General features: G+C 44.1%; 1 protein-coding gene across 1 annotated transcript; it reads right to left on the bottom strand.

The window, feature by feature from the left end:
• Positions 1 to 7,220: 7,220 nt before the first annotated feature.
• Positions 7,221 to 26,485, bottom strand: KCNJ5 (potassium inwardly rectifying channel subfamily J member 5). Its single transcript, XM_009977882.2, has 3 exons — positions 26,455 to 26,485; positions 17,705 to 18,651; positions 7,221 to 7,567 (listed from the first exon to the last, which is right to left on the bottom strand). Exons 2-3 carry the CDS (start codon positions 18,642 to 18,644, stop codon positions 7,221 to 7,223), a joined length of 1,287 nt encoding a protein of 428 aa, XP_009976184.1. The 5' UTR covers positions 18,645 to 18,651; positions 26,455 to 26,485.
• Positions 26,486 to 27,040: the final 555 nt, after the last annotated feature.

The following is a 27,040-nucleotide window of genomic DNA, read 5'->3' on the forward strand; positions in this document are numbered from 1 at the left end:
TTCCAGCAGCTCCATGTCCTTGTGTTGGGGACTCCAGAGTTGAACACAGTATTCCAGGTGGGAATACTCAGGCAGACTCAGCCCCGCTGTGGTACCCACCCCGCAGACACAACAGGGGCAGACCCGTGCCCCGGAGCTCGCATCTCGCTGCGCCAAGGCTGGAAGCAGATGGGTAGGAAAAAAAAAAGAAAATAGGCAGGGGAAGCACAGGGCAGCAAGGCAGCTATGATTCGATAAAACCTGACACTGTGAAATTAAATGTGGAAATAATTTCTTTGCTATGGAAAGGTACTCGGAGAGTTGTTCCAACTGCCCCACAGGATCCAGGGTCCTGGTCCTACCCCTCTCTCCGTTTCCAATTGTGGTTTGTGCCTTTATGCAGCTTGGCAGCCAAGAGGAGTTTCGTTCCGGGAAGGACAAACCCCTCATGGCCTTCCTGCAAGGGTCCAGCGGGCAATGCCTCCCTCTGCCCGCACCTGGCATCTGTCTCTCCTCTTTCTATTCTGGGAGGAAGAGAAACAGCTGAGCTCTGCTGCCGTATGCGAGGGAGGCAGATGGGGCGTGAATTCCGTAGCGATTGTGCTGCTCATTTGTTTGGCATAAAACCCACGGACACATGATAGAACCACCCGGAACAAACATGGAGGGGGAGGGGGGGATGAATACCAAATAGCTTTTACCATCATTAATTTTCCTGTTCCTGCGAGTTTTTCTTCTCATTCAGTGATAAATCTGCATCAATACGGAGGGTTGTAGTTGTCGTCCTGATTCTCATCAGGTATTTTATCTGGCAGGCTGTTCTGTTTCCATGATTTCCTGTAGTGCATTTCTTCCACTTTTGGGCAATGGGAACGGACATTTCACTTTCACTGCTTAGCTAGCTGCACACAAGAATGTGCTCCTGGATATTTGGGAAACAAAGGCAGGAAAGTGGAACAGTTTCTTGGGAAAGAAACCCAGATTCATAGAATATTTTATTAACCTTTGGCTTTATCTGCATTTAGTTTTGTGAGCTCCAAACCCAGGCAGGATTTGATGACCACAGCAAAATTCAAAAAAGAACCTATTTTAAGATGAGTTTTTTCTGAGATGAACCCCAAAAACCTTCGCTGGCTGGGACAATGAGTTTGGTGGTTTCTCAACCCAGCCCATAGCTGCTGTTTGTGCATACTATAAAAACACAATTTCATTCAATCTGATGAAAAGTCCCTCAAGGAAAAATATATTGAAAGAGCGAAAGGTCAAAAATACGATGCATTTGCACTCAGAAAAAGCAGGCCAGTGTCGCTGAATTTGCACATTGTAACTGCAAAAAGCATGAAATCCTTAAAATACTCCTGCAACTGTCTTCTGCTGAATGAGGAGCTTTATGAATATTTCAATTACAAGATGAGGCTTGAAAGAACAGAGTTGTTTCAATTTTGAATCACCCTTCCTTAAATAACTTGCCCTATTTGGTATTAAATCAGCCTCAGTTAAATCCAACAGCCACTCCACATGCAGTGGGTAACGATGGGACCTCATGAGCTAGAACCACCTCAGAACCTCATGAACTAGAACCACCTCAGAACCTCATGAACTAGAACCACCTCGGGACCTCATGAGCTAGAACCACCTCAGAACCTCATGAACTAGAACCACCTCAGAACCTCATGAACTAGAACCACCTCGGGACCTCATGAACTAGAACCACCTCAGAACCTCATGAACTAGAACCACCTTGGGACCTCATGAGCTAGAACCACCCCGGGACCTCATCAGCTAGAACCACCTTGGGACTTCATGAGCTAGAACCACCTCAGAACCTCATGAACTAGAACCACCTCGGGACCTCATGAGCTAGAACCACCTCGGGACCTCATCAGCTAGAACCACCTTGGGACCTCATGAGCTAGAACCACCTCAGAACCTCATGAACTAGAACCACCTCAGAACCTCATGAACTAGAACCACCTCGGGACCTCATGAACTAGAACCACCTCAGAACCTCATGAACTAGAACCACCTTGGGACCTCATGAGCTAGAACCACCCCGGGACCTCATCAGCTAGAACCACCTTGGGACTTCATGAGCTAGAACCACCTCAGAACCTCATGAACTAGAACCACCTCGGGACCTCATGAGCTAGAACCACCTCGGGACCTCATCAGCTAGAACCACCTCATTGTCCCTCCTGCTACTGCTTTGGATAGACCAACCACAGCTTCATGCAGAAGACACTGAGCTCTTGCCATCCTCTTTGGCAAACAAACCCCTGTTTAGATGGCTCAGCCAAGGCATTTCCCCTCCTCCTTGTCGACTGTTATTTACAGTATTTGAGTGTTAATTTAAAGGCTCAGCTCTTTGCTGCTGAGTGCTACACCTGCCCCTCTCTCTGTATCAGAAGCAGCAATAGTGGCTCTACGTCAGACCTGCACAAAGCCAGTCGTGTTCTTGTAGGGTTGAAGAGATACCTAGAGAGTAGGAAATACTACTGTGCTGCACTGGTCATCTCATTTCTACCTCCAGGTAAGGAAAGGTCATTTGTTTTCTTCTCCACCCCTACTTAGAGATTCAAATAACACTGTGAATAAAAGCAAAGTTTCACAACCTCTTTACCACTCCATGTCCTGGTTCTGAGCTCGCTAAACCGATGAAAATATAGCATTAATTCTGAGGAGTTACTCTAGATTTTGCTGGAGTTCATTAAAACAGGCTATTTTTTCACTTATTCCGCTCACCTCACTGAGCTAAATTCTGTATTTGCTTACACCAGTGACCTTCAGTGCTTGCTAAACCAGTGGCACCACTGAAGTCACTCTACAATTGTGTTCATATCAGCACGTGAAACACTGACTTCAGTGGGACTTCAGTTAGATTTCATGCTTTTTGGGAAAGTAGCTGCGTGTTTGTGCTGCCTGGTTCTAGCTGAAGCAGGATGCCTGGACAGTCCTGTAAGGCAAATAACAAACTTCCTCCAGCAAAACCACAGAATTAGGCTTTACTTTTTAGCAGAAATGATTCCACCAGCACCTGTTGTTCAACACAAGCCACCTTTGTAGGCGTTTTCTTAGGTGCAATAAAGTCTGAAAACACAACCCTCCCCTCCATTCCCTGAAAACACAACCACTGGTGCTTAAGGGCTGAGTTCTGGTCTGCCAGATGTTGGCAAAGCGGAGGGAACCCCTGGGTTCCCCTGGAATGTCTCCCCGTTTCCCTGAAAGAGAACCATCTCCCTAAATGAGATCAGAATTTGGACTTGACTCCTTCATATAATAAAACGCCAACAGCTAGGTTCTCCTGCTTCTCCCACCCATCTAAATGGCCACGCATCCCTGGAAATGAAGTCCTGACCAATGTCAGCCAAAATACTGGGATCAAACTTGCAGTATTATCACTGTTTCACTAACCTTGAAATGGAAACTGCTGCCACTTTCGTGCACGGCCTGCAAGCTCGCCTAGTTTTCCTGTAACTTAATTCAGCATCCTCTCCATCATCCACCAAACTGCTGCTTAACACATTTTGGCAACGTGCCTCTCGGATATTGCAGCAGATACGGCTGGCAGTGCACGGAGCTTATCGCGGGGTATTAATTACTTGAGCATAAATAACATTCCCTCTTATCTCAGCTTCACGATCCGCTATTTTTGATGGAAATATATTCCTAATAACAAGTGAGAGCAAACAATGAGGGGGTAAATTCAAGCCTAAAAAAAAAAAAAAGCATTAGAAAGGTGTTTCCCAACTGTCCTGTCAACGAGTCGAAAAATAAAGAACACGAAATGTTTTTGTTCGCTCAAAACCTCTCATTAGTGACTGCAGGACAGAAACACACACAATTCCTTTCCTGCTTCTGCACTGCTGAGGGGTTACATGATGTGTTTTGTGTTGTGTCGTGCAGGGTTTAGCCGCACGGTGTTGGGAAATCCTTGGAACACGTAGGTTTGCCTGCCGGAAAGACAATGCGCACGCTTATGCCTGTACGAAGGCACCTGGACTCCCGATGGATAACAGAGTCCTCAGGTGGTGTTTTACAAAGCAGGATTCAGGTGAGTGAGCCTGTGTGGGGGTGTGTTTGTGAAAAACCACGTACACTTTGTGTACACCCACAACAGGGCTTGTTCCGAGAGCTGCGGCAGGAGAACACGAGTGTACGTTGGTGTGGATGGATATTGTTGGGAATTTTGCTTCTCTCTGGTACGTTTATAAGGCAGATGTAATCATTCAACGTTTTGAATATGTATTTTTAGCCTGTTTACTAAGTGCATTATGTAAATATGAATGGTTATTTGTGCATGAATAGTGTGTTTACAGGTTGTAAATGTTTCTTGTGGAGTATTCATTAATATTTTTGAAAGTACAGAGGCTGATGAGTGTATAATATGTATTAATGTGGGTGGACGTATCTATGTGAGCTGTTTCAACTCACATAAGAGATGCAGACTTGTATTTAAATGTTCATTACAGCAAAGAGTGGGTCTATTATGCTTTTAGTCCCATGGTTTATTGTCCTGCACATGCTTGGGGAATGGCAGGGAAAGTGATGTAATTTACAGAGATGACAATTCTGGAAGAGGAAGAAGCTCTCTCTTACTTTCAGAAAAGTTCAACACGCTCACTGAATTAAATCCCTCTTTGGGATACTTTTCAGGAAAAGGAGAACACAGGACAGTCCTGGGGCCTGCCAAGTTTCCTTTCCAAAGTCCACGCTTTGGAAAGTGTACGACTTGACTGCACATAACTGAACACCAGGCTACACAACTCAGAAATACAATTCCCCAACTTTGATATATCAAATGCAAGGTGCATTCAGCTCTGGAGGATATCCTCCTCCAGATCTGCTCAGCTTATTAAAACACACAGGAAGATGTTTCGAGGGCAACGAGAAGATGAAATAACTTTTTGGGTATTTGAAGATGGCTGGCTTCTCTCTGGAGGATAGCAGCCAGGAAGGAGAAGAAAGGTGCAGAGGCAATCTAGTGCCATTTTCCAAGCTCTCTATCTCTGGCATCACATAAGAGACCCACAAGCCCTCTCTCACGTTGAATTGAGATGGACAAGTCAGGTCGTTGGGTAGAGCTTATATAACATCTTTCCGAGGGGCTGAAATTGCCTCTGACTCGCACAGACCAGTTAGTTTTACTTCCCATTACTATCCCCTGCATTAGGAGTTCACTTCAGCTATGGAAGAAAAAAAAAATTCTGAAAAACAATTTCGACACATAATCATTTTGCAGAGGTAGGGTGAGAAGTGAGGGTCTCAGAAAAAGAACAAACTCTTCTAAGAGAACTCTCCCATTTTTCTCTTTCTTCCCTCTGTTCCTCTGTGGCTTAGTATGGAAAAAAAGAGGAAGCTGAGCAGAAAAACTAAAATCAGACCTTTTTGAAAAATACTGCTCTTTCCAAGCCTGCAAGACGCTTTCTAGAACTGACGAGGATTTCAACTGAAGTTACTTCACTTTGAAACCTACTGTATAACATGATGGAAATTCCCATATCCTGGAGGCCAGGCTGACTGCTGGCTCCTAACATGGCATTAAGTACAACGGAGTGATGTCATGTTCATTTTTCCACCTCTTTCAGAAAGAAACACAAATTTCTCTTTTACCTGCATTATAACATTAGGTCTCTAATGAAATAGTATCTCTGGTCCCTATAGATAGTATTCTCCTCTTTCTTTACGTGTCAATAGGACCATTGCTTTCTGTTTCCAGTTTCTTTGTACTAATATCAAGGGGCAAAAGCATATTTCAGATCCTTAGAGTGCAGCTCAGCCTACCCCTACTATGATGGATGTTTATCTCACAGATATACATCAAGTCCATCCTATATGGAAAACAATCCTTGCATATTACATATTCTTCATTATGCAGTAGTAGTAACGCAATGTAAAAGAAGTAATTCTGCAGGTATCTCTTTTTTCCACCAAATTTTGGGGGGTAAGGGAAGAGATTTTCCTCGACAAGGCCATTTATTTACTTTGTTGTTCAAATTTGTGGAAATTTGTCATCTCACAGATGAGTTTTCTTCACGCCTTTTTCTGGACGTGACAATCCTCTTTGGGGAACTATGGTTTTATGCCTGCCTCTTCATGAAGACCAAAATTGTTAACTCAGTTTGGTGCTTCACAGGAACAGTGATCTTAATTGAGCTGCAGGACGAAGCACACCTAAACACTGGAAGTTACTGGCAGAGTAGCATTAGACCTCCAGAGATGTTATTGTTTGCCACTGGTGGAAGTGGGGAACTGATCCTGATTTTGGACACCAACTAAGGTGCTTGCACTAGCCTGACCAGATGGTTTCATGTTCCCATTAGCTATAGCAACATGAGCATCTAAACCTTTATTTTAAATAGGTACTTTACAGAAGAGCTGAAAATTCTCCAAACTGCTACTTACCTACTCCAGGGACTCTGTCTGAAATTCCAGAACGTTTCAAACTCTCAAATAGCTACTTACTTTGTTTTAAATCATCAACTTGAATTGAAACTGGGACATCCAGGCCAAGAATACCCCTTCACTGGGGCAAGATCTAAACTTTCTCTAACCATGGAGAGCCTATGCAATGTGTCAGGGATTCCATGAAAAGAGTACACAAAGATAGCACTTCATTTTGAGAAGACAGTCAAAAATAGTGCAAAAACAGACCAAAGGTTTGCAGAGAAAGTTGTCCTGTTAATATCAGGGATTTTTCAGGAAACAAATCACAATGACTGTGATCCAGGAGGAAAACGCTAAAAACTACTTGTAAAATCCATGAAGGCAAACACTTCACTACATAGAGCTTTTTTCCTCTTCTTTTAATTTAGCAGTAACAATGTCTACAATACATTGACTCACAAATTAAGTGAAGGTATGAAACCACATTCTTCATACTGAGATAGGACATTCTGGACTTTTACTTTTTAAATACCCTCTCACGGGGGAAAGGGTTTTGAACATCCAATGAACATCTTTTGAAACAACCAGTGGTGGGAATTTCAGTTTTAACAGTGATCAAAGTTAGTGAGCCTTGTCCACAGAGATTAAAATGCTTTGCAAACGAGTGCAAAGCTCAGAATCTCACTATACAGATAAAAGGGAAGGGAAACTGAGGCACAGTGCTGTTCAGTGACTTGCCAGAATCAAGCAGCAGAGATCTGGACATAAATCTCAGCTCTCTGACTCCTGATCAATCCCTCACTCATCAGGCCACAGTCTCCCAGTATGTGAGTGTCTACTGTCCAGCAGCTCGTGTGTTATACAGGCATATCTTCTTTCACCTCTCCCGCTGTCCCGTTGGCTCCATTCAATCCTGCTGGCTCCCTGCCTCCTTCCTCTTCTTCTTCCTCCCCTTTTGCTGGCTCCGCTTCTCTGCCTCCGCTCAGGAGGGTGGCACTGGGGAGGTGGCTGAGGAGTTGGCCCTCCCGGCGAGACTCGGCCAGCTCTTTGGCACAGCACACAGGAGTGTTGGTCTCGTAAGTGCTATGGAAGCTGTTATAGTCAACTTCGTAAAAATCCTTCTCCAGGGTGAGGACAGGAGTGAAACGATGTCCCCACAGCACCTCGGTGTCCATGTAGGAGCTGCGAGCCTGGCAAGTCATCCCTGGGTGGAAACAGAGGGGTGTTAAACGCAAAGCTGCCTTACATGCTCACCCAACCACTTCTTGCATTTAAAAGCACTTTCATGTTGTCTCCATACCTGATTGCTCTGGGACACAGAAAAGGTCTTCGCTTAATAAGCCTCACAAAAGCCTTTATCATGAAAAAGCTGAGCACTCAAAGGAAAAGGGATGGATTCATCGTCGCATCTTCAGACTGTTTCCTGAACCTCGTGCTTACAGGTTGGAAGTCTGGTACCACTAAGCAGCTTCTCTCTGTCCTTACAGCACACCTGGTGAACCGTGCTAGAACGACATGCAACCCTGCCAATGCTCCTCATGGGTTGGTGGGTCAGGATTTGAGGATTTTGATGCCCTGCCTGGCGCTCCCACTGTGAATGACCCCATCCCTCTTCACCTACAACTCCCTCCTGCACTTAGGTTAAGACACCAAGACGTATAGCCCGAGAGGTGGAGAGGGCCACAACTCCTAAGGATTTATACAGTAAGCTGGTTTTTAAATACCTTTGGAGGGTTCAATCCAACTGTTGGGTTGGCAGAACCAAAACCCACAACACCATGATCATAAGCATATTGAATTCCATGTATTAATGGGTTGTGGATTGAATGAACCGTAGGCAGTATGAAACCAGTACTTGTCAAGCTGTTTCTCAGCCCCAAGGATCAGAGTTTATTTATTTACTTTGGAAAAGTTTACAGAGAAGCTTTGCAGACCAGGGATAAGCGTTCAACATTGGCATAACCCTGGCAGTGTTCAAGGCCAGGTTGGATGAGGCTTTGGGCAACCTGGTGTAGTGGAGGGTGTCCCTGCCCATGGCAGGGGGGTTGGAACTGGATGATCTTTGAGGTCCCTTCCAACCCAAACCATTCCATGATTCTATAACTGTGAACAAATTCCCTTGGAATCACCTGCCAATGTGAAGGTGACTTCTTTTCCAAATGTTTGTCTTCTGCTTGTCCGAATTATGTTATGATTTTGGAATTAATCTCGGTGAAATCTGGAAAACTGGACCTCACAAAGTCCTTCCACTGTTCTCTTTTGGAGGATGAGGGATAGACCTGACTGGAATACATTCAAAACGTGCACTTGATCCCATTCCTGGCCAATACTTTCAAGTTTAACTCCTGAAGCCCAAAAGTACACAAACAGAAATCTAAAGCAATGCACTGGAGGAAAAATATCAGTGTCAGACGCTTCAGGGAAGAGCATATCGTGTATTCTCACCACGAGAGCTTAACTGACTGAAACCTGAGAGTAATCAGAAAACTCCTTTGCTTAAAAAAAGAGAAGGCACGTCTGCGAAAAGAGGAATATTTTGTTCTCATCATTGCTACAGTCCATTAAAAGACACCCACAGAAGCAAGTTCTCTGGGAAGCTTTGCTTGTCTCTGACTGCTTTTCTTGGTTTAAAGCTGTCAGGCCAGGGGTATATTAGTTGCTTTTGGTTCTTGAAAGGGGAGAAGAGAGGCAGTAACACATGCAACACAGAGGAACTTCCAATTCTGTATCACACAGACTGAAAAGCCATTTTTTCCCCTCCAAGAAGATCTGCAGGAGTATTTGCTTCTGGGCAGGAACAACAAGTACAGAGTTAGTCATAGTGTTCTTAGCGTGCCTGCTTCCTGGCCCAGGAGGAACCGGGAAGCACAGAAGCTGCTATGAAAAATGCAATAATGGAAGAAAAAAATTACCCCAAGTGCTTTTTGCCTCAAGAAGAAGCTCTATGGTGGTACAGCACCTTTTCAGGAAACTATAGACTTTTGCTTTACAAGTGAAAAGCAGCGTGGAGACCACTCCTGACTATATGGTGATGTGCAGCATCACCTGCCCTGGAGATGCTCCACCTGCTCCTCAGTCCTCGAGGTGAAGACTGGTTGATCTTCACTCCCTTTTAGCAGCCAGCAAAGAACAGCTCAACACACGGGCAGCTCATGGGATCCTGCTAATTTCTGAGTCCTTCTACAGTTTTTCTCAGGAGAGCTGTGTCACTGACGACTTCCCTGGGCCAGGGCTTTTATTGCAGGCTGTTCTGAGGGTCAGCATTGCAGGGCTAATCCCATTTTCTGATGCTCCCTCATGCTGGGAGGCCAGAACACAAGCAACCAGCAGCGTATGTGTATGGTAAGGAGGCAGTTAAAATAAAATAGCCCTTTTCCCTTTCGACTGAGCTGGTTTTGCACCAGAAATCTCAAGTGCCTCCTCCAAGCTCTGAGCACTGTCAAAGCCCAGCAGAGAGCAGGAGAGGAGACGGCTCAGCCTTGCAGGATTCGGTCCTGGGAATGAACCGGCTGATGCTTCTCGTGGTCCTCCAAGTGCTGCACAAATGTGTCCTGTGGAAGTCCCCAAGGCCAAGATGGGGTGTGCCCTTGCTAAATGGGGGGGCCTGAGGCATCCTAACGGAACTCCTGCTTTATAATCCAGGCCTGAAATAGCTCCTTCCCTGAGGGGCGTACCTGATAGTGAACCTGAGCTCCAGAGACACAATCATAGCCATCTCCTGCTGTAAGTATTCAATTAAGGAAGGAACAATAGAAAGCTTTCAGCAACCAAACACTGCACACTGCCAGCTTCCTGCAGTAGCTGCTTTCTGTAACCCCAGGGGTACACAGAGCCAGCACAATAAGACAACTTGTAATTGCTCCATAATCCCATTCAAATATTCCTTTTTAGCACATGTGCAGTGGTGTTTTAATTGCGTGGGGACATACTGCTTGGCAACTCCTGCATCACCCAGTAAACAACAGCATTGTCTCTGCTTCGAATTCCATTAAGTGCCTGCTTTGCAGGCTGCCCTGTGCTCTCCAGCCTGGTTAATTAATGCATCTGTAATGTCCCTAGCTAATTAGTGCCTCTGTAACTGCAAGAAGATGACAGAAGAGGTGCGGAAACAACAAACCTTGCTTTTATTAAGAACACACAGATGCAGCCCATTTCCACTTGCACACAACGTGCCCTCTGTGCATGAACATCTACTTTGCAGCTTGCAGTGGGATGGAGAAACTCTCCAGACCAAGATCTTTCACACGTGGCTGTGGGGTCTCTGCAGAAATCAGCGGTTTCATTTCATAAGCTTTGCTTATCCGAGGCCATGGGACATCTTGGGTGTAGGAAGTCGCTGTGCCACGTGCTCATACCCATCAAGAACCACACCAACTTTGCCACTGCTGTTCTACCTCAGTGTAGTAGCACTGCCTTGCACAACTCTACTGCAGCTGCCTGAAGCACTGACGTCTCGGAGAGGATGAGAGATTGAGGGAGATGTCAAACTCTCGGAATTTCTTGCAAAAATCATCATCATTTATGGCCCTGATAAAGGCTGTTAAGCCTTTCCTTAAAGTAGGTATAACTACCCATTTTGGGTTTAAATGGTACAGATATTTGGTGCAGTTGTAGAGAAATGGTATTTGGTGACTTAGGCATCTCGTTTAAACAAGCTTCATGCCAAAAGAATATCCTCATTTCCCCTTTGTCAGCCTAAGTAGATGTATTTCAAAACTTGTCTAAAAATAAAGTCATAGAGATATTTATTTTTCAAGTGTATCATATTTTTCCGGGTAGCAAGACCATTAGAAGTTTAATTTTCTCCTAAACCATCTGGTTTAAAAATGAAAAAGTATGTTTAATATAAATTTGTACAATCTGTCAACTGTGGAAAATGTGAAACGATATGTGAAATCTTCAGCTTTCAAGTTTTAGTTACAGCTTTCTCATCTCTTAATTCAGCAGCTTAGCTTTCAGTCGCAAACAAAACTCAGTTTTAATTGAAAACAGAAAAAAGTTTGTACACAGTTATAAGCAGATGCTCCAAATTTTCAACAAAACTGAAACCAGTTCCAGGCTTTTTAGAAAGCTGGAGACCAGAGGACTGTCTCCTGGTTTCAAGTTCTGCAATAAACATTTCATAGAGTTTTAATGATAATTTCATTACAGTAGAATCCTAAGAAGTGGATTTTCTGTCTGTTGGCTGGAGTCACAGGATCAATAACAGAGTTTGTGCATGTTCCTGTTTAAGGCAGCCGGAGAAGCCTTCCTAAACAGCTCATTTCTGGTTTCCAGTAGATGAAAAGATGCAAAATATATTGCTGTGTGTATTAAAGCAGGTGTTTCATTACGTTTGAGAACAGAGACTCACCGAGGAAAGACTGGTGTGTGTAAAAGAGGTGTCAGGGAACTCTACCAATAAGGCACTTTTCTGTCATCAAAATCAGTTGGGATCACACCACTCACAGTTTATCAAAGACAAAGGAACGTTCACCCGTGCTGACAAAAAGCAGTTATTTGATGGCTCGCTCCGTGGAGCTCGTTTTTCTGCAGCGTGCTCAACGGGAGCTGCAGATTTCAGAACGTTTCTCTGCTTGCAACGCCGCTGATTATGCAACTGGAGCGGACGCGTCTGGCTTTGGCACAACTGCTCCCCGTTTCCAGGTCTCCTGTACCCTTAGGTTGCCAGTTAGAATCAAACTTCGTTATCACAGGCCAAATCTACCTGCTTTTGCAGCTGTTTGGTCACCCAGAGATGAACCAGCAGTCTCTCTCCAGCTGTTGGAGGATGAATATTTTCAGCAAACATAGCATCATAGCCATAGATTCATAGATTTCTAGGTTGGAAAAGACCTTAGAGATCATCCAGTCCAACCATCCCTAATCCCCCATTAAACCATATCCCTAAGTAGTTCATCAGTACCTTTACTGGTAGTTTATCAGCAGAGGGCAAGGGGACCACAAAACATGCTCTACCCAACCCAAGAATCTGCCACAGGCTTCAACTGGATCACATCAAGAGCGTAGCTGAATCTTTCAGTGCTGCTACACGGCCTGAACTTTCTCAGTGGGTAGAGATATCCCAACCCCTGGGGCTGTCAAGACAACATTTTTCATCAGCCTAAAATTAACTCTCCTCGTGTAAATGCCACGGAGCTCAGTGATTATCTGCTGGCACAACGTCATGTGGATGCTGACCGTATGTTTGCCATATTTGCTAGGCTCTCCCTGCAGTTCAGACACCCCTATTGTTGGAAGTGATTTCACTTCTCTGCCCTTGTTTTCGTACACTATTGTGTGCAGGGTGACTTTTCCTCTTGTACTGAATGCACTAAAGCTGCATGATACCTATTCTGCTCCTACAGCTGAGCTCGACCTGCACTACAGGAGCACAGGGAAAGAACTGATGAGCTCAGAGGTATAGTGACAGACTGATGTGAGTCAGGATGGCAAGGAGTAGTTATAAAAATGTTAAGTTCTATCACTCTAAGCAATACATGTCTTTAGATCAGCATCAGCATTTGGATAGTTATAAAATTTAGTCGCCTCTTTGCGTTAATTAGACCAAAGAACACCGCAACTTCCAGAAAGTCAATATCCCTTCAACTTGAAAAGGAATATTAGAAGGTAGGAGCGTGGTCCTCCAATTATTTGTGCTCGTCTCCTTTAGAGGAGGACATGTCTGGGCTTGATTCACTTTGATTTTTATGCCAGAGGAGAGTAATAGGATTTTAATTTATCTGAATGCTCTCCAGGCATGTGACAGCTCCCAGGCACTGGAAACTGGGGGGGGCAAGAAGGACCTTTTATGATTTAAAGATCTTGGATTGAGCTGACGTGTACTAGGCAGAACCTGAGCACCGAGTTCATACCATGTAGCATTAGTTCCCTCACAACGGTATATAGTGACCACAGAGGCACCAAAGATGACCAGCCTGCCAATGTCTACCTCTGGAGGACTATTCAGCTCATGAAAAGAATGACTTGAGACATCTCTCTCTTCCCTATAATTATATAAGCAGTTTCTGTAACAGTTCTGCAAGGTCCTTCTTGCAGAAAACTTATCTACATGCAAAATGCAAAACAAAACAAAACAACAAGACAACCCAAACCAGATGATGAATGCACAAAAACTCCATTTAGTAATTTCACCCTTCCTTTGTTCTCCCATGAAAATCATGATTAATGTCAGGATATCTTATGTTGTGACTGCTTCTTTTGGGCCTATATTTACAGCCAAGAAATTGTAGTGTGTCCTGTGTAAAGCTAGATAAATTGAGGTGCAAAAAAGCTGCTCTTTGCCTATACCCTCACAGGGACAGGATGAGGTAAATCACTTCTAATCGTTAAACCACTTTTTATCACACCCACTCTAAGCCAGAAATATATGTGCCTAGCCTTTCCTAAGAGTTTATTAAAACTTCATGTAGTGGCTGGACTAATCAGGCATCTGGACTGTCTCTTGTGGCTAATTTAATGGTGGTGGGAAAAAGAGATAATGAAAACCAGTGAGGACTGAGAGTAAAGTACCGAGCAGTGCTATCTCTATGCCTGAAGACTGCAGACAATGCTGGAGGTTGTAGATGCACAATGAGGTTTGCAGGACAGCTACTGATAAATCAGGTTTTGGTTAATTGTCAGTAAACAGCAGCAGAAGGGTAAAGTTGGAAGAGAAGAGAGCATCTTCAAATTATCTGCCAGAAAGTCTTGGAGGATAGGCAGACTGCGTCATCACATGGAGAATGGCTTACAGGGGAAAAAAAGATAAAATATTGGACTCTCCAATGTTCTCTAACTGAATTAGCCAGCTTCTTCATCACAACCCAACTGACTCTGCAGGAATATGGAAGGGGGGTCTGAATCTCCACTGCTCTTCTACGTCCCAGCAGCCTTGCTTTATACTCTATGTTCAGTTGAGGATGAGGAGGGTAAGGACAAGAGTTTGGCCAACAACAGCCTCGACCTATTCTGTCAACAGGATGCCTCTAATTTTTTGGTGCCACTGTGGGACGCAGGGAGGCAGTGAAAGCAAAACTGTATTCACTTTGCAAACAGATTTTCCACCTTCCCTTTCTTCCCTTTTATTGCGGGTCTAATTTCGGCCGAGCTGATCTTGACAAGTGTCCCTTTCAGATAAGGCACAAGAGAATTAATTCCCTGAAGTAATCTCTGTGACCAATTCATTAAGCAGGCACTGGGAGCGATGCTGCTGCTTTCCAGATGCCCACAGAGCAGCACTGGAAGTCAGAACACTTGTCATCTCTATTGATTTTGTCTTTCCAGCGGTCGTTTCACTTAGCGATGCTCAAAACAGATCTGCCCAGAAACTTAGTCTCTCTCTGGCATTTTTTAACCCCTTGTGGAGTCAGAATGCCTCAACCATACTAAAATATTGGAAAGGCCCCTGTCAGTGAGCTCCTGCCACAGCTGGCTTCGTGGGTTAGTCAGTAGAACAGCTGTGGGTCCCTGGAGAGCTCTCACTAGAATAATACATCATTTATTTTCTTTTTCAGCATAGTAAAACCATTGCATTTTAGGCTGGCTGGTATGATTCTTGCGTGTTGCTATTTATCCTTGTAAAATTTCAAGTCAACTTGAAAACAGAAACATGGTTTTAAAGCACATGTTTACTTTGTAAAAAAAAAAAAACAACTTGAATTGTTTAGGAAATTCAAGTCAACTTGAAAACAAAACCATCGTTTCAAACCGCAATGTTTCATTTTGGAAAAAAACCCAATGACTTGAGGTGTTTCAACTTTTCAGAATTTATTCTACACTTTTCATTTGTGATAGGTCTGTGGCTGCTTAAAGCTACTGGAAATAGTTATAAAATCGCTGTCCCCAATGTTTCAGTGAAAAACGTTCATGCTTTTATTCCAGACATTACGCTTGAATTTCTTTAGTCATTTGTAGGTGGATGATTGCCATTTTGACCTGCTTTCGAGATACCTAATGAAAAATTACAGCTGTCTTTTCCCCACCAGTGCAGGAGGCATTCATGGCATGGTTTGCTCCTATCCCTAGAGACAGCACGCAGCACTCGCTTGCCTCTCGTGCACCACGAACACAGCTATATGTGCTGACCAGTTGTACCCCTGAACACTGTGATGGTGGCTCCTAATTTTTCACAGGGGTTACGATGGGAACAATCAGCCCGTTGCATTTTTATACTGCCCTGAACCTGACCAGGTTGTACTAGTGTCAGGATTTAATAGAAGTCACACTGCAAGTGAATTACACCATTCCTGAAAGCAGATGGGGCTTGAGCAGTACAATAGGAAGGAAAGAAGCTAAAGAACTTGCTTGGAGCAAATTTTAAGGTATGGAGGTAGGGATGAAAAGCCCCCAAACTGCTTTTTTAATGTTATGAAGTGTGAAGACAAAGCAGGAAAGCACAAAACACTGTCCTTCTGCAAGCCACTTTCCTTGTGGCAAAACATCACACCCCCCCCTGCAGTTACCATATGTCATTCAGAAAACCATCTCAGCATCATCTGAGGTCCACTCTGCTCTGAGTTCAATGCAAACTGGCTCTTCTAGCTCCAATTCTGGAATTTCATAGCCTGCCTTCTGAGACCAGAATAATCCATTTCCACAGACGTGTGCTCCTTAATATCATTACACGCTGGCCTGTGCAATCCCTCTGGGAGAGGAGCCCATTTGTAAAGCAATATTATTCCTATGCCATGCTTTTAATTTTGAGGTTGTTATTGGTAATGACTTCCTCTCACACATGTCTAGCAGAGGCTGAGCTTTCATAAGAGGAAGGCAGTGCAGTAGCTGTTCAAAGGAATTTGGTAGTGTCACCATGGGATGAGGAAAGAGGCTTTGGACAAACAAGGAATTGCATTCCATGCTCGGATTAGGAGGCTCTAGTATCTAGTAAATATTTAGGCTACAAACTAAGCTTCCATTACAAATCTTTGCCTTTGATAGACTTTTCCACCCACCCCTTCTTTTGCCACATCTCTACAATACTCTGCTGGGGAAGAGTATTTGCCTAGTAATGCCAAATGAATTCCACTCCTACGACGCAGTACTCCAACCCAGGTACAGTGCAATCTATACATAACCTCCCATTAGCTCTGTTTGGAAAAGTCAGCTATTGCTATTCACCTAACGACTCAAGGGAGATACTGGGAAACTGAATTAGCTCTCTAGAGAGCTGCCTTTAAGAGCAAAGGCCTGGGATGCAGGAATTTGAGAGGCTGTTTTCCCTTACATCTGGCTGTTCAGAGACTAACAAGGACAAATCTCAAGAAGGGGACAGGATTAATAGCGAGCAAGGGCCAGAATCTGTGAGACAGGGTGCTGATACCACTGAGTACTTGTATCAAGCTGAAAAGCCTTGCTAGTGTTTCAGAGAGAGCCCGTGCCTCATCAAGATGGAAAAAAAATTCAAGATGGAAAAAAAATTCAAGATGGAAAAAAAATTCAAGATGGAAAAAAAATTCAAGATGGAAAAAAATTCCAACCACCACCACCAATCAAAAATGGGTACCCAGTGCTGTCTCATAACTGAAATCCTTACACACCAAAGGGCAAAATGACTTCTAAAAGCCTGAGAGACACGCCACCACCTCCCTTTGCTACGCTTTGGAAAGCTGAGGCACACAACTTTTCCAGATTTATTACAGATGGACAGAGGCTTCTCTCGTAGCCTGCCACAAATACACCCATAGGAGGAAATTGGGAATCAGCTGAGTGTATCTCCTAATCTACCCATTACACAGCATTGTTTTATGCTGTTAAACAGCTGCTGAGTCCTGAGAGTCACAAAAGCAGTTTCTGTATTTTTCTTCTTTGAGCTCCTTTTGAAAATATATGTCCTACATCACGTGCAAGTCATTCGGTTTCAGCACATGCTGTTTTATGGGATATAGTAATACTTGGGCACTTCCTTCATAGCCTCCATTAAAAAGCAACACCACAGCAATACCTAAAATAGCACAGTTACAGCCAATTTTTAATACAGAGGAGGAATGAAAAAGATTTACACCATGGATTTTGATCATAGGAAGCAGGACCACAAGAGATCTCAGGATTTCTTTTAGCCCATTCCTTTTTTCCCACGGATCAATTCTAAGTGATTACGGATAGTTTCTTGTCTAACCTCTTTGTCTGAATCCTGAACCTATAAAAAGAGTGTGGAATCCTACAATATGAGCTAAAGGACCTGTCTTTTAATTGCTGTCTATCTCAGATCACGATATCCCACCTCAATCAGTCACTAGAGAAGGACAAATCCCAACATGTTCTCAGTTCAGGTGACATGGACAGTAAAATCTGCATGCCAAACTGCACTCCATTTTTCCCCTTCCCCCTTTAAAATTGTGACTGATTTTTGACAAGTCCTTACCTGTCGCTTCCACCATTCCTTCCAGGATGACCACAATTTCAAACTCCTCCTTCTCCAGCTGAGTGCGGGACATCTCCCAGAAGGGGCTTTTCTCATTGATTTCATGTGAGATGATAAGAGGTGACACCAGGAACAATCTGTCATCTCCAGTGTCAAATCCCACGTTGATGTCCGTTTGGTTCAAAGGGATAAACTCTCCTTCTTTGGTCTGTTTGGACTTAATCAGTTTGGCTCTAATGGAAGCCTCGACAATGTGGGAATTGCGGAGGTCTCCAACCCGGAACATGAGACAGAGCTTCTCATCCCTCATGGAAATCACTGCGTTGTTAGAAAACATGAGGGTTTCAGCCCTCTTCTTTGGTTGGCTGATCTTGACAAACATGCACCCCACCATGAACGCATTGACAATGGAGCCCAGAATAGCCTGGATCAGGAGCAGTACGATGCCCTCCGGGCACTTCTCCGTTATGACCCTATAGCCATACCCAATAGTTGTCTCAGTCTCAATAGAAAACAGAAACGCAGAAACAAATCCACTGAGATTTTCAACACAGGGGATCCAGTTCTCATCTTCAAGGTGGTCCAGGTCTCCCCGGATATAGGCAATGAGCCACCATATGAACCCGAAAAACAACCAAGTGATGGTATAGACCATAGTGAAGACAAGAAGATTAAAACGCCACTTGAGGTCCACCAGCGTAGTGAAGAGGTCACTAAGGTATCGATAGGTTTCTTGGACGTTTCCGTGGTGCACGTTGCACTTGCCACTTTTCTCCATGTAACGCTGACGTGGCTTCTTACCTTCTGCTGATATGAGGCGGGTTCGGTCGGTGGCAATGGGGACATCATCCCGAGCCTGTTTGGGAATCTTCTTAGGCTCTCTGGATGTAACTCCGATGTCCATGTCCTGGTTCATGAAGATCCTGGAATCTCCAGCCATGACTGGGCTAGAGGAGAACAAAGAAATAAAGTTTAGGATAGAAGGCAAAGAGCCATTTAATTTTATGGTGTTCACCATTACGACAGACCAGGACAACACACATTGCAAAACTAATGCTACACTGAGAAACCTTGTCCCATGCTGGTGGAGGGCTGATTCTACATCAGGAAAGCTTTTTGCTGTGGTCATTGTCCCTAGTATTGTTCTGGGAAACGCTTTGAAAGGCTTCAGCACTTCTCTCCCAACAGCCACTTGCTAAATATAACGCTGCATCGGACTGGATGTTAAATACTGATTCATAATGCACAGTCTCTTCAAGCATGAACCAGCTGCCAGTCACCCAATGCACTACTGGAACCTCAGAAAACATGGTGATGAGCACGAACTGGGAGTCAAGAAATAGGTAAGCTTTGTTACAGTTTTTGTTGGGTCTTTTTTTGGTCCTCAGATTTTTTTACACTCAAAATTCGCTTGAGATCACAACTAGGAGCAAAGTAAAGATACATCAACACATATTTTCAAGAGAGTCTGGAGTTTTTTGATGCCTCAGGTTTTGGGTGCATAAAAGAGGAGTTTTAGAAATTTTTTAGAAAATGCTGAGCACCGCTGTCTACCTAAATCTCACATAAGTCTAAATTATGCATGAAGGTTTCCCTTACAGTCAGCAGAGAAAAGTACCTCCAGGGATAATTCAGATTTCAGGTGTCCTGAATCACCTCTGGAAGTACCCACCCCCTCCACAAATTATCTAGGGAGCCTGGGCTCCGAATGTGAAATAGGCTTTTAATTTAGCACCTTGAATTCCGGGGCTGAAGGTGTGATGAATCCAGGCCTACTGTTCATCAGAGAGATCAGAACCTAGCCCTTCACTTCACCTGACACGAGACAAAAATACCAGACACTTTGAGAAACATAACAGACAGCTGTTAAAAAAGCCACTGTCTACATGCAAAACTGTGCTTAACGAATACAGAACACAAAAGGATGGCTGCAATGATTTTTGCAGATGACAGTGTAACACCCTGTTTACCAAGATGATTAGATACTCCTTTAAAAAAAAAAAAAAAATAGAGCACATGCTCTATTGGAAAATGAGAGTCTTGACTCTGAATGCAAGGCACAGACAAAATCTCTGTGAAAGACTATACCCAAGAAGCCTTAGGGATGTCAAAGATAGGGGAGCAATATTCTCCGTGGCGTTCATTCTCTGCATTGTCCTCTGCAAATCCTATTAAAACCTAACTAAATCTATTACTGCTCCCTCTATCTTTAATCTTCTTATGCGTCTGAACGAGAAAAGGTGCAGAGATACAATTAAGAGTATCTTGGGAAAGACAGTTTTAAGACTGAGCAAAGTAGCTTCATCTTTTCGGTATTAAAAAGCACAAGGGTGGGCGGGAAGGAAGCAGAGGCAGGATGAATAAAGGAAGCGACAAATTTCCACTTCCATTCTGCTGCAGCCAAGGCTGGTTAACAGCAAAGAATTACTCTTAGCCCTTGTATAAGTCACCATCAATCATTACTCCAATGAAGCAGCCGGAGCCTGTTGCTGGATCCGTACCCGCTGGCTCGGATCACCAGGGAGCCCAGCCATCTGTCCACAGCACGGTCCCAAAGCTTCTTCGCGCTGGCAAATTTGCCTGGTTCGAAGGGTTTGGGCCAGGGCTGAGCCAGTGCAGCCACAGGAAGGGGTAAATAACAGGGATTGATGACGCTGGGATGGTCAGTTAGGAGGAATCAGGTTTGCCACCCCCACCGCATACGATCCTGGAGGTGGAACAGATAACCCCAGCACTGTGCTGTTGCCTTCCTCAAACGGCAACATCAAGGATTTTGGCAGACTATTAATCCCTCTCTCTCTCTTTCTTCTGAAGGTAGGACTCCAAAGAGCTGGCTCACAGTATATTTAGCTGTTCTTCTGCCATTTTCTACTACTTGTTGCAAACTCAAATGCCCTGGATCATCAGTCTGGCTCTCTGCTGCCTCGTGGCGTGTGACTATTTACACGTGTGCAAAGTGTCTGCTTGATTAATCTAAAATCACTCCATTTGGACTAAAAAGCCTACGTGTAGAAATGTAAAAATAGGCAAGTGTTGCACGTTTTCAATTAAAAAAAAATCATGTTAATTTTGTTATAAAAGTTATATTTGAAGCTGAGGTTCACTTACATTGATGCTATGAATGAAAGAACAATTAATTTCAAGATATTCATCTATAGTGTAAGGTTTCATATTTCAGAGTCATACCAAAGAGACCCAAAGGATCTTGAAACATATTAAAAAGAACAGAGTAGAAGCAAAACAATCAAAAAGCCTAAATCCCTAGAAATATCACTCTGGTGAAGCAGGGACTGTCCATTAATGAAAGTACAGGGAAACCTGCTTTAACTAAAGCACTCAAGGGACTGGCAACATCACTCTTCTAATGCTACTGATCTTTAACAATAGGTCAAGAGAAATCTGTCTGGAAACCTTCAGGAACACCTTACACGTGGTCCATTAAAGCAGAAAACTTCCTGCTGTATATGAACTTTACTGACAGCTTCAGTGGAATTACAACTTCTCCCAATATTTAATCTCAAACTCCCCCATCGTAGTATAAACATAACCTCAGTATGTGGTTATTGAAAATCATTAAGCACACGGATCTTTGCATTAGATTCTTGAAAAGGAATAATATTTGTTAGCAGTTTGAGCACAGGTTTGGATGTCTGAAGACTAGCCAGCTTTCTGTTCCAAATGATTTCAGTATTTTTTCTCTAATTCGGAGCAAATCACTGCTTTTCCCTCTGCCTTTAGTCCCCGGCTGCAAAAATTGTGATACAGATATGAATGGTCTGTGAGATTCTAGGCACAGGCATCCTTCTGGGAAATTTGCTAGCATTCCCTTATTAGCTGAACTGCTCTGGGAAACTTTAGCACAAACGACGAGCTGCTATAAAAGGAGCACTGTACCTATGGAAGGATTTGGTGAACTCCTTCATTGTGTAATAGACTGACACTGCTATCGAGCATACACATCTTTTCCAGATGATGGCAATTACGTGCAAGCATCTCACAGAGATTTAGACTTCAGTTTGTAAATCACTGCTCCCTCCAGCAAAGAGATCTGTGAGATGAAATTACCTCTTATAGTCACATGCACCGTCCTGATTCATTGGCATTTACCATCTTTGGTTAAACGAGGGCAGGATAATAAAAATGTCACTTCTGTACGAAGCTGCTTTCCTTTTGGACAGGCTACTGCAAAAAGAGATGTGAGTCAGTGTATTATCAACCTTGCAAAGAGGCTTTTTATCAGACTTCTTGTTGCTCAGCTTTCGCCCAGATGACAGACTCGGGGCAGGTGGTGACATTTAGGGCTCTTAGGTTTGCTGAAGAAGAGTCAAGGCAGGGTCAGCTAAGCATCTTCAGGAGGCATTGTTTTGCAGAGCTGTCTACGAGCTCTGCCTGACAGAGCTGATGTACCTCCTGATAGCTCCAAGTCTTCAAGACAGACATTTGCTGAAGACATCGCAGGAGGTAAAACAAGAAAAGTCTGCAAGAAACACTTTCCCCTGCTGACCGTGGTGACTTTTTCAATTTAAATAATTGCTCATCTCACTTAAGTACATGCAAGTTTCCATCAGGGTAGGATTTGCTTCTGGAGAAATCTAAACTGGCAGGCAGGAGGAGTTTGAAGACGTGAATTTGGCATCAAGTTTGTGTAAAAAAGCCCACTTCCTTTGGTTTTAAATCTGATGCCTGTGTTTTCTTGCATTATGAGCATAAACAACTGTTCTTTAGTAAACCTGCCTCCCTCCCAAATCAGGTTTCCACTTAATTCTGTCATCTCTTTTCCCAAAGCGTCCTATACTACTCAACAAGCAACCAATAGAGCAGTAAAGACTAAACGGATCGTTACTGAAAAACTTGTCCTGGTTCTTTTGCTGCCTCTTGGTCCACACCACGTAAAACAGAGCCTGGGTCACTGGGCACATATTTTCTCTTGGGTTACAATGCCGAAGCGAATGAAATTCTTACTTGACAGACACTGGCAGCATGGGAAAGTTGGTAGAGGAACAGGGCAAATTAAAGTAGCACCCAAAAAAGAATAAAAGCGTTGATGGCTGAACACTGAGCGCTCGTGGAAAGATGGAGGAAGAAGAAATATTAGGAAAAGATGGCTTTTGACAGTCTCAAGATAAATGGCTATCAGACAGGTGCTGACTGACAGGTGGGGCTTTGATTTCCCTGAAAAACACGTCTTTCCCACTATCCTTTTATTCACTACCTGTGTATGGCTGAGAGTGAGCACTCAATGATGCCAAGACGAGGTTACCTTTTGAGTCATACATATGTGTGCGGGAGAAAGAAAGGCAGGTAGAGTTTGTGCAAACCATCATCTTTCAGTTTTCTGCCTTACAAACTACGGTGGCTGCCTCTTTGGGAAGTGCTTGGAGATCCACAGGAGGAGGAAATGATGCAAAAGGGTTATGTTATTCAAAACCAAGGCAAAACATTTAAGGGAACCGCACGAGAAGGGAGACCTGTGGCACTTCACTAATAAAGGCATGGTCCAAAAGCTCCCTCATCCAATTAATTGCTTTTCCAAGTGTAACCTCACTCAGCACTGAAGTAGGAAGATTCCTCTCGTTTCCTCTTTTAATTTTCATTAAGTCGCAGCACTGCTTTTCTAGGATGCTGACAGGCTCCTCTGGGGCTAGAGGGGACCCCCACCCACCAACACACAAAAATGGGTGACTGATGATTAACCAGGCAGCTCCAAAAGCAGCAGGATGACTCTGTGCTTGTTACAGAGCCAGGCTGATGACGGTGCCTGTCTGCTTAGAGTTCATTAGGCTCAGAAATACCGAAACAGAAGGTGTTGAGTCTTCCAAAAGAAAATACCCTGTAAGAAAATCTGTCTAGGTGGGAAGCTAATATGACACAAAGACAGACAGAGCTTATGGGCGTTTGCACTTTACTTTTATCTGCTAATTACCTCCCAGTCTAGCCTTTTTCCCAGCAATGCTGGATAATCATGGTTCTAACATCCCTCAGCCTTTCCATCGCCAGTTGCGAGGCAGAAATCTGGCCCCTCCATTCCCAGAGTATCCAGATGTTTCACAGTGGTCAACACAGGTATCATGTGCTTTAAAATTTTATTAATTTATTTATTAAGATCTGCGGAACAAGGAAATGCTCTGTTTCCCATATCTCAAGAGGGGGCAGTGAGTCACAAACACACTTCCACAGTCACACTGGGAGTCTGTGGCAGGGCAAGGAATTAAACCTTGTGTTTCCAAAATCCTGAACGAGTGCCTGTGGTCACTGCACCACTCTTCTCCCCTTCCACCAATCCAGCAGCAGTGAATACAGTCTCTATCTGCTTCAGGTGTGTCTAAAGATGACTCTGAAAAGCTTACATAGCCTGATCTATCAGCATGAATAACCTCGCCAGATCATTTCTAATGCCAAGAAATAACATTTCTGTTCTCTCGAGTAGCTACAGGTTTCAAATAGATTTTTTTTCCCCCCAACTATGGATTAAAGTGTTGAAAAATTCCATACATAACAAAAGTTAATGCAGATGTGTTAAATATATTGACTTCAGACCAATGCAGAAAAGAGTGGAGAAACTAAACTGTAATGAGAATAGAGACTACAGGTGGGTTTGTTGGGTTTTTTTCAGAAAAAAAGATGAAAACTAATAAATGCCTTATGAGACATTATAATGACCTCAGTGTACAGACTATAACAACTTGTTATAAAACAAGGACAGGAAATCATGGAGTTTCCACAACATAAGGGATACCTACTACTTGATACAGCACAGTTCAAATGCACAGGGTGGATTGGAGGGTATAATCCCTGTAACTTTGAGGCAATTACCTTCTACTTCACTGAATTAAAGAAGCTGAGCACGAAAAATCCATGTGCAAAGGACACAATCACAATATTATGCTCCCAGGTGTTTTTCTTAATTTTGAACAGTCAAACAGTATTTTCTTTCCCAACAAATAGAGGCAGAAAATAAAGCAGTTTGATCCTTCCACCCCCAAGGAAGTGACTCTGCCTCAGGCACTCTGCAGCCTCTCTGTCTCTGTCCTTTTACCCCAGACACTATTTTTAGGGAGTCCTTATGGCGTCATTGCAAATTTGACTGTTATCTTTCAACCAACACAACAGAACCAAGAGAAAGAGACACTTTTGTCCTGATACGACACTCCTGTTTCTCCTGCTGCTGGCTGCTTACACACAGCACACACTGAATATTGGGAAAAGCAGAACCTCAGCTCTAAGAGAAAACCCTTCTCTAAGAGCACTCGCATCCCTGTTCTCCATTGTTTAGATATTTCACCATTATAGCAACTGAGAATCACTGGGGAAGCTGCAGCTGGCTTAAAAAAATAAAATAAAATTGGAGGGTGTTGATACCACTTCCCACTTCTCCTGTAACTTGCACCCAAACAGTTCAAAGATGAACTGACCAAATGCAGGCTCGTTCTGCCCCAAGACATTCAACAGTGCTAATGAACCCCCTGTCCAGACAAGAGAAGATGAGTCACAGAGAGACAAACTGACCTACCTAGGACCAAACTGCTGGTTAAGTGCCAATGCTCACCTCAAACGTCTGAGACGTTCTCCTGACCTCAAACTGGATAGAAGGTGGATGACTCTCATATGAAAGAGTCTGGAGATTTGGCTCAGAACATGACTCCAAAACTACATTTGCCTTTTTCAGAGTCTGAAAATAATGGGGCTGGAACCTTCCAGGGATGGAGAATTTTCTCTCATGGGAACCAGAAATGATGCTGATCCTTCATCTCCAAATGAGTAGGAAAAGTGAGGGAAAGAACTGAACTCCAGAAGTGACATGACTCCCCCAACACAAACACTGCCAGACACACTTCCCACGTACTACAGAAGATACTAGTTGCTCAGAATGGTCAGGGAACTAGCAAAAGGAGCCAGTTTTGTTTCCCTCAGAGCTACTCTACTACAAATCCAACGTAGCTGTCTACTCAAAAGTAAAAGGGTGCAGGAGGAAGGACCTGCTTGATTACAGAATCCCCAAAATTTGGATGGTAAGCTTTTTGGGACAGTTTCTGCCAATTCTCCATCGGTTCCTGAAACTCCCAAGTCAAAACCAAATGAGAGACATGCTGTATAAAAGTTAGCATGTTCCTCCCACCCAGCACTTGCTAAGACAAAAAGGAGGACTCAGGGCACCTTTTTGACCGACCCAGCAGGACATTGGTAAAAACATTATTCACGCTTTACCTCCCAGAGCCATAAACATCCCTGGGGATTCCCAGTGCATTCAGCTGCCTGTCCCCTCCAAGGGCTGAACATGCCACCTCGTTGTCCGGAGACTACACTGAAAGGGCTCTTTAAACCCTAAGCTGACACTAGTAAGTATCCTAATGATAAAAGAATTTAATCTTTGACTCTAGGTGAGGATTATGGAGTCACTCCATGCATTTCAGGGCTGCTTACTGATCAGCCTCCCCCTGCCCGTTGTATTTCAGTGATTTCTGCTAAGCTGATCTCTGAGCAGTTCATCATTTTTAACATCTTTTCCTGCATTCCTGACAGTGCTTTTGCCCAAGATCAACATCTAATCCCTGCTTTCCCCAAGAGTTCCCTAGCAGCTGGTGAGTTAGACAACAGCACATCTCTAGCTGGCACCTTTGGGCATCGAAACCCAGCGTTCAGCTCACCTAACACCTCAGCTGCTCGTCCTCCTGCCTTCTGGGCTCCTCATTCTTTGCAACCAGAGAAGAAAAGTGGAAAAAAAAAAACCCAAACAAAAGCAGGTGACTTACTTGCTAAGAGCTGCTCTGCATCAGCCTTGTGCCTTGGCACGCGGGGGATACCGGCCGGCGATGGCAATGCGAGGTAGGTAAAACAGCTGCTGCAGAAGTGTCCGGTCCATGGCATCACCAGCGAGCTGGCGTTGTTGTCTGAGCCCCGGGCTGCCTCCTTCCTTCTTCCCTCTGCCTGTTATTAGAAAACATTTACGTGGCACGGGAGATGGAAACGCACACGCCCCTATCCCTGGGTATCCCTGATTTCCCTCGGGGTGCTCCGAACCCTCGCCCTCCCCTGCTGCAGGGCTCCTTTCGCCCGTCAAACACCCACTTCTCCCATCCAAAAGGAATTCTTGGGGGGTAAAATGGTTTTTAAAGGGCTGGGGCAGAGGGGAGGGAGAGGAGAGGAGCGCGTGTGATGGGGAGCATCATCCGTTCTGAATGAGCAGCGGAGGGAAAGGTGGCGGGAGCGAAAGCGAAGAGGGGAGGGGTTTGAGCCGCTGCTTTGCACAGAAAGGGCTGGTTGGGAGGGGGGAAGAGGCGTTTTCGGTGCCTTGAGAAAAGGCAAAACACAGGGCTCCCCCCTCACCCATGGTCTTTG

This window comes from Tauraco erythrolophus, chromosome 26 (assembly GCF_009769465.1).
Source record: "Tauraco erythrolophus isolate bTauEry1 chromosome 26, bTauEry1.pri, whole genome shotgun sequence".
NCBI classification, from domain to species: domain Eukaryota; kingdom Metazoa; phylum Chordata; class Aves; order Musophagiformes; family Musophagidae; genus Tauraco; species Tauraco erythrolophus.

Excerpts from the sequence above, each read along its gene's own strand:
- KCNJ5 (XM_009977882.2), bottom strand. The coding sequence starts at position 18,644 with ATGGCTGGAGATTCCAGGATCTTCATGAACCAGGACATGGACATCGGA. Across the intron at positions 7,568-17,704 it reads AGGAATGGTGGAAGCGACAG|GGATGACTTGCCAGGCTCGC; the intron begins GTAAGGACTTGT and ends GTTTCCACCCAG.